Raw genomic sequence first — 7738 nt, 5'->3', positions numbered from 1 at the left:
GTGCTTGAAGAGTCGCTTCAGAGAGGGTGGATGCTTTTGTGGTAGCAGAAAAATGCAGAAGAAATAAAGAAATAATGCCAAGTGCAGCTGAGGAGGTCCAGGCTGGCAAGAGGAGAAAAGAATTTCACTCCAAGGGCAGTGCTGTGGTGCAACACATCAACCAGGAGGAGTCTGGATGAGCCCAAGGCTTTGTGTGTGCAGGAAGAGCCATGGAGAACAGAGAGATGTCAGTGCAGGAAGGGGCCAGCCAGGTGGGGCAGCCGGGGGGATGACGACAGCCTGCAGGGAAAGGGGCAGGGCATGGACACTGCAGGACAACCTGGGTTGGAGAGGAGAGAGGCATGTGCAGAAGCTGAAAGGCCCTGACAGAGTCACCTTCTGCAGGCCTTTGGCCATGGCTGCTGTGTATGCCACTGATGCCAGGAGGAGACAAGTGCCCCTTGCAGCCCTGGGGCCACATGACCTCCTTGTCCCTACTCACACATACAGGTTTCCTCAGCATTAGTGCCACCTTTCTCTTGCTTTTCTTGACTTGTCATCACTATCTGCAGTTTTCTGCTCTATCTGGAACTTGGGGACACGATTTCAGTTGTGTCCTGAGACTCATTAGCACTGCAAAAACTTTAGTGTTTCAATCTCACTTTGACTTCTTGAGAAGTTATTTGAACTTACTCTCAGGGACTGAGTCTCATGTAAACAACACCAAATTCCCCCAGGGTGATGAAATGCCTGGGGCTGTTGCTGGGCTTCTGAGCTGGGCCAGGCTCCTGGCACACAGGGAGCTCCTGGCAACCAAGAAGAGCTTCAAAGAGACAGCTCTGTCCAGGAGTAGCTCCTCTGCACAACCCAGCAGGGCTGAGGGCATTGCCTGCAGGCACCGAGGGCACAGGAGGGAAGGGAGACGGAGGAGGGGTAACCTGGTCTGGGAGGGGACTGAGCTCTCACTATGGGAGAAACCTTCACAGGATTTGAATGAAGAATTCTCTGGCTGTAGGAAACTTAAACTTCCCTTCCTGAAGGGATCTCCTAAAGCTTGTAGGATCTTTCAGAAGGACTCTCAGTTCCTGCAGTGCAGAGGAAGTGGTCCTATGGCAGAGCAGGACAGGAGCTGCAGGCAGCAAGGGCAGACAGGAGAAGGAGGTGAAAGGTATCCTGGGGTGGGAGGACAGGGCAGAGCTCCTCAAGAGAGGAACCTTGCCAGCCCTTTGCCATGGTAAGGCTCTGGCTGCAGAGCAGTGCAGGTGAGTTCCTGCAAGTGCCTCTTCCACCTGCCGCATGCCAGCCCTGACAGGACCTGTCAGGATGGCTGTCATGGTTTAACTAGTTCTTGGAAGCCTAGCAGGAATTTTTTCCCTTCCCCCTGCCCCTGCTGCAGAGCTATCAAGTGAACACTTGAGAAATACAAAGAACTAGTTGGCCTGGCTAGTGGCTGAGAGATTAGTCTCCTAGGAAACGGGGCAGATGAAAGGCCATTGTTTACCCTTTTCTCTTGTCTCCTGGGCAACAGGGGAGGAGGAGTTTTTGGTGGACTGGGCTGTGGGCTGCAGCACACTTCGGAGGGGAAGCTTGCTGCTGCTCTCTGCTCAGCCATTGCTAGCTGCGGGCCCTGCCTGAAGCAAATTCCAACCAGCTGAAGATCGTGAGTTTTTTTCATTGGGAGAAATTTCTGTTTGTTGCTGTTTTCCCTTCCCCCCTCTCCCTCTCTCCTTTCCCAGTGTGTGGGAAGGGAAGGGGGGGGCCCAGTTTTTGGTTTTCCCTGGCATACCCTGGTGACTGCTACAGGACACTACAAGTTCTGCACCTCCAGTGATCCAACAGCGCCACCTGGTGACTGCTATAGGACATTACAAGCTCTGCATCTCCAGTTACCCAACAGCTCCCCCTATTGACCGTGGTTGGAATTGCACCAAAGGGCACAAATTGAACTGTTTACTTTTCCTTTTGCTGGTTTATTGGTTTGTTTTTGAAGGGGATTATTTGTGGGTATAGGAGTATTGTTTGGTCGTTTTACTTGTTTGTTTTTTTTTCGTGTTTCTGTTAATACACACATACCTTTTAATAAAGGGCTGTTATTTTTCCTTTTCCATAATTTGTTTTTCCTTCAATCGAAGTCTCTTAATTTTGGATTTATAATTGCTTAGAAGGAGGAGTTTGGGTCTTTTCTCATAACTCATCCTCAGCAAAAGACCCTTGTCTCATTTAAACTGGGACAATGACTCTGCTAGATTTACTGGGGTGCAGCAGGAGAAGCTGCTCCAGAGCAGGACTTGCTGCTGCCCCATCAGAGGCACAGGGCAAGAAGGTTCCCTCTGCCATGGCTGCCTGTGGGGTGGGAAGGTGGGGGTGCAGCCAGGGGTGCCCAGGGCTGTGGTGCCGAGCAGGGTCCTTCCCCTCAGGGCTCTGTGTGCTGGGGCAGGGACTCTGCTGCCTGCCAGGGGCAGCTCTCAACCAGGACAAGGAGCTCCAGTGGGCTGGGGGAGAAGGACTGTGAGCAAGGAGCAACTCCTGGTAGGGCAGAGCAGGGCAGAGTCCTTCTAAACTCGAAAGTGTGCTGCAGGGATGAGGGCTGGTCACAGCTCCAGATCAAAGCAGGAAATTTCCCAGAAGGTATTTTCAGGAGGCACAGACACACAGGGGGTACCTTAAAGAGAATGAACCAGTTCTTTCAGTGTTACACTCGGGGTTGTCTGGGTGTTCACTGTGACAGAGAAATTAATCTCTGAGCAGAGGAACTTGAACTCTTGAACTCTGTTAGATTAGAGGCAATTGAACCTGAGAGTATCAGACATCAAAACTGTCTTAGAGACAACATCAGTTTCCCTTTTCAGTCCTCCTCAGGGTTGCTCTGACTTTACCATCGGAGCCTGCCCAGGCAGACCAGCCCCTGGGCAGTGCCCTGTGCTGCTGGGAGGGCTCTGCAGGGCAGAGTTGAGCCCCCAGGGCTGGGCTGGGCTCTGGCAGCACTGCCAGGGCCCAGCCCTGGACCCAGGGAAGAAACTGCTGGCAGGGACAGCTCCATCCAGCTGAGCGGAGGTTTCTGTCTTAACTCTGCCATGTGACTTCCTTTTCTGAACAGACCCTGTACTAAGAAACAGCCAATGCCCAACAGCAGCTCCATGGCCCAGTTCCTCCTCCTCCTGGAATTAGTAGACAGGCAGGAGCTGCAGCTCCTGCATTTCTGGCTCTTCCTGGGCATCTCCCTGGCTGCCCTCCTGGGCAATGGCCTCATCCTCAGCGTCGTAGCCTGCGACCACCACCTGCACACCTCCAGGGACTTCCTCCTGCTACACCTCTCCCTCACAGACATGGGCTGCATCTGTGCCACTGTCCCTAAAGCCATGCACAACTCCCTCTGGGACACCAGGGACATCTTCTATGCAGGATGTGCTGTCCAGGTCTTTCTGCTTGTCTTCTTTCTTGGAGCAGAGTTTTCCCTCCTCACCATCATGTACTACGACTGCTACGTTGCCATCTGCAAACCCCTGCACTATGAGACCATCTTGGGCAGCAGAGCTTGTGCCCACATGGTAGCAGCTGCCTGGGCTGCTGGGTTTCTCAATGCTCTGATGCACACAACCAATACATTTTCCCTGCCCCTGTGCCAGGGCAATGCCCTGGACCAGTTCTTCTGTGAAATCCCCCACATCCTCCAGCTCTCCTGCTCACACTCAGGCTACCTCAGGGAACTTCCGTTTCTTGGGGTTAGTGCCTGTTTAGTGTTTGGTTGTTTTATTTTCTTTGTTTTCTCCTATGTGCAGATCTTTAGGGCTGTGCTCAGGATCCCCTCTGAGCAGGGACGGCACAAAACCTTTTCCACGTGCCTCCCTCACCTGGTCGTGGTCTCCTTGTTTGTCAGCACTGCCATATTTTCCAACCTGAAACCCCCCTCCATTTCCTCCCCATCCCTGGATCTTGCCCTGTCAGTTCTGTACTCAGTGGTGCCTCCAGCACTGAACCCCCTCATCTACAACCCGAGGAACCAGGAGCTCAAGGATGCCCTGAGGAAAATGATGACTGGATGCTTTTCGGGAGCAATAACCTACCTCTTTTCTTCAGCAGAACACTCACTGTTTAATCATTCTGTACATGAGGAATCACAATCTCTGAGTATAATAAAGGACTTGAATTTTTTTTTCCAGATTCTTCCTTCATGAACTTCCCTGAAGCTGGAGGGCAGTGTCTGTGTGCAGAGGAGAAGGGGTAAAGAGTCCTGGGACAGGAGTACTGCCAGGGAGCAGCAGCTCTTGGGCTTTTCAGAGATGCTCTTTTTCCACTGCCTCCCTCTCCTTTCTGCTCTTTGCCCAAGGCCTGAGTGCTCTGGCAGCTCAGTCGCTGCTGTGTGTCAGTCCTGTGACCATGGGCAGGGACAGGCCCTGGGCACTGCTGACACTGAACTAGGCTCCTTAACACCATTTCCATCATGAAAGGGGATGCACCCCTGGGCAGTTCCTGAAGACTTTGTCCTTTTTGAATGGTTGGTGTAAAGAACAAGGCCAAGGAATAGACTCTCCAAAGTCTGCTCGTTTCCCCATTCAGTCCGTGCAGGGAGAGAAGCAACTGACTGTGGTACTTCAGGGACTGAGGGCTGGGTCAGATGTTCTGTGCTGGTGGCCTGTGGCAAATGGTCTCCAAGTCACCTGCCTGGGGCTCTGCAGCTGGTGCTGGCTCTGATGGCAGGTGAGGACTTGTCTGTAGGAAATGAGGAACTGCAGGAGAGCACAGAGGATCTGCAGGGACAGCCCGTCCCATACACTCAGCAGTGAATGGAACCCTGGAGCAGAATCCTGCCCTCGGTGGAGTCACCCAGAGCTAAAGTACTAAACCTCCCTGGGAACTGGTCAAGGAGAGTTCTGCAACCCCAGGGGAATGCAGCAGGAACAGAGAAAGGACTCTGGTCAGTGACTCCTCATCCCCTCAGTGAACTCCTACTGTGCCTCCCCAGTTCAGGGAGGGCTGTACCAGAGCCAGGGGTGGGCTTTCCAGGAGGGTGTCCTGAAGAACTCTCCAGCCCACAGGCTGGATGGAGTGGAGCCCTCTCCTGTCCTCTGTGACACTGGAAATAGCTCATGGTCCTGCCCAACCTCGTTCTTGACTACTGAGCCTTCCAGGAATATGGAAGAGGGTAGAGAGGAGTGATCCCCATCCTGCTACTGAAACTTCCCACGCTGACCAGCATGGCCCGTGCAGGGTCACCCTAGGGTGCCACAGCCCCTCCCTCTGCAGAGCAGCACCTCTAGCTCAGGGCCCTGCAGGGATCATAGACTGGGATCTGCAACTGCCCAAGGCAACCTGGACACACTGCCCTGGGGAAAGGGATGTCCCTGAAGAAGAGCAAGGCAGCATTTCTGTGCCTGCAGAGAGGAATCCATGGCACAAAGAAACCTCTTTCTGCAACCTCCCCTCGGGACAGGCTGCTCTGTCCCTTGGCAAGGACTCTGTACTGGGCTTGGGAGAGTGGCTGGCACTGAGGGACAAAGTCAGGTTGTGCTGGGCATCTCCTGGAGATGACACCAGGGCTCCTGCAGTTTCCCTTACCTGCATTTCCTCCTGCCATGCTGAGTGCCCAGCCCCTGAGCTGATGGGGATGCTGAGACTCCTCTCTGTTCCCCAGGAGCTGTTGTGCCTTTCAGAGGGGCTGGGGTTGTGGGGGGAGTGCCCAGAAAGGGGTGGGCAGTGCTGTTGGGCCAGAGCAGACTGGGTCGCTCCACCACTTGACCTCTAGAATGAAATCACTTCTAATTTTCTCCTCAAGAACCATGAGAATATGTGTTGTGTCCTGAGAACTAAATGGGAACGGTGGAGTAATAGAAAAGGTTTTGGTGTCAGGGATATTGAGAAGGCTGGGCAGTGTCACTGGGAGACCTCTCCCAAACCCTTGCAAAGGCCAGAGCCATCCCAGAGGTTCATGGGACCTTGGTAAAGGCACACATGGAACCAGTCTGCAAACAGGGCAGCAAGGAGGCTTGGCAGAGTTCCAGACTGCTCAAGCTCAGCAGGGAAGGTGTATCAGGGATTGTTGATATTTTTTTTGATCTGTGTTTGCCCAGTCACCTGCAAAAGTTTCGTTCTTTGCCTGCCAAGTTCATTGATAAATGGGAGTTTTGTCCTTGGAGAGACAGTTTCTTGTATAAACCGTTTTAATTGGTGTTCTCTGATTGGCTCATTGTCTGTAGAGGACATTTGAAGGAGAAACTGAAGAGGAGAGGATGAAGTAAAGCCCCCAGACCCAAACAGATAAGACCTCTTGAGTGAAACAGCGCATGTGAGAGAGGAGTTCCAAAGTTCTCACGCATGCGCTGAAGGGGTAAGCTTACATAACGGGGGGAGGGACCCAAGGTCTCTAGCTGGGCTGTGCTGGTCACACCAGCCCAGGTAGATGTCACCAGCTAATTGGATAAAAAATGCAGGTGGCTTGTGCTCGGGGATCTCAAGCTTCACATGAAGGACAATGGTGCCTTTTTGCGGGGACACCTGCTATCTTTGTGAGCCTGCTGACCTTCCAAGGATGCAACCTCTGCTATGGGGAATTTTGGTTATTCTGGGGTCGGTAAGACAACCTTGTAAAACACACCTGCATGAGTGGGGGTTTCACTGAGGGCTTAGTTCACTCCTCTCCTTTCCTGTCTCTCGGGTTCCCATTTACTTGGCCACTTTCTGTAATAAATATTGGGTTTATTGTTGAGCTCTCAGCAGTGTCTTGGTTTTCAGTATCGACATCCTTTCAAACTCGCCCTGTTACATTTCTGTCTATGAGGATGAGATGCCAAATATGAAAACACTGTTGTTGCGGACAGGGTGGGGTCTGCAAGTACATATATGGCTTGTAGGGTTGTGCCCTGTTATGTGGTGAATGGCAGGATCCACAGGTGGGGTGCATGGCCTGTTGGAGTGCGCTGCTGACTTATCGTTTCAGGATTTTGGGGAAAGGTTTGTGCCTTTACCCCCCGCCCCAGGGCTGTTCAGGGGAACAGAGTCTTGTTGGGATCTAGGGATGGATTTATGTCTCTCTGCAGGCTGTTCCTCGGAACAGAGGCTCTGCTGGACCTGGGGGGGGATTTGTGTCTCCCCCGATGCTGAATTTTTGTCCCAACAGGTGTAGGGAACTGCTCAGAGACAAGTTTAAGTCTTTCAACAGCAAGGTATTTATTTAAGCAACATTGGGGAACTCTGGTCCTTGCCGAACAAAGAGTTCCAAGGCTGTCATTGAGCAGTGAGAATATTTATACAGTTTTTAGTGGGATATTACATCATCTTACATGCATATTCATAGTATTGCAGCATTTCATTATAATATTCATAGCAGGTGGAGTTGGGGAGGAGTCTGGGTAGAGTAGTCCTTTTTTGGGGAGATGTGCAGGGAGAGATCCTGTTCTTTGGCCTCCGGGCCAGGGTCTTTTGACTCCTCTTCATCAGTGAACTCTTTACCTTTTCTAAATTCTGCTGACTCTAACATGTATTTGGCAGGAGTTTCTGGACCCTGTCCCTCTCCTTTCTTTTTTATCTCTCATGTCCTTTCTTATGTCTATTTAAGTATGTATGTCAGCATTTTAGTGATTTCTGTTTTCCTGTATTTTTACTTTATGTTCTTTTTTGTCAGTGTGTCCCTATTCTTTGGAAGAGTGTTATTTTCCGCTAGCCTTGAATTTTGGTTCTTTTAGTTCTTTTACTCAGAGTATGCATTCTGAGTTAACTCTTTCAGGGTCCTGCTCTGTTTCACGCCCCCAGGCTGTTCCTCAGA

General features: G+C 51.7%; 1 protein-coding gene across 1 annotated transcript; it reads left to right on the top strand.

Moving 5' to 3' along the window:
• Nucleotides 1-3098: 3098 nt before the first annotated feature.
• LOC126635955 (olfactory receptor 14J1-like) lies at nt 3099-4082 on the top strand (the record flags this gene model as incomplete). The annotated part of the gene is made up of 1 exon (XM_050307627.1): nt 3099-4082. A coding segment is annotated over exon 1 (984 nt), but the record flags the coding sequence as incomplete, so codon positions are not given.
• Between the last annotated feature and the right edge of the window lie 3656 nt (nt 4083-7738).

The sequence above is a fragment of the Myiozetetes cayanensis genome, unplaced genomic scaffold (genome assembly GCF_022539395.1).
Source record: "Myiozetetes cayanensis isolate MyiCay16 unplaced genomic scaffold, myiCay2020 scf122, whole genome shotgun sequence".
Lineage (NCBI taxonomy): Eukaryota > Metazoa > Chordata > Aves > Passeriformes > Tyrannidae > Myiozetetes > Myiozetetes cayanensis.
The sequence above is the reverse complement of the archived record's forward strand: the minus strand, read 5'-3'. Positions and strand labels throughout refer to the sequence as shown.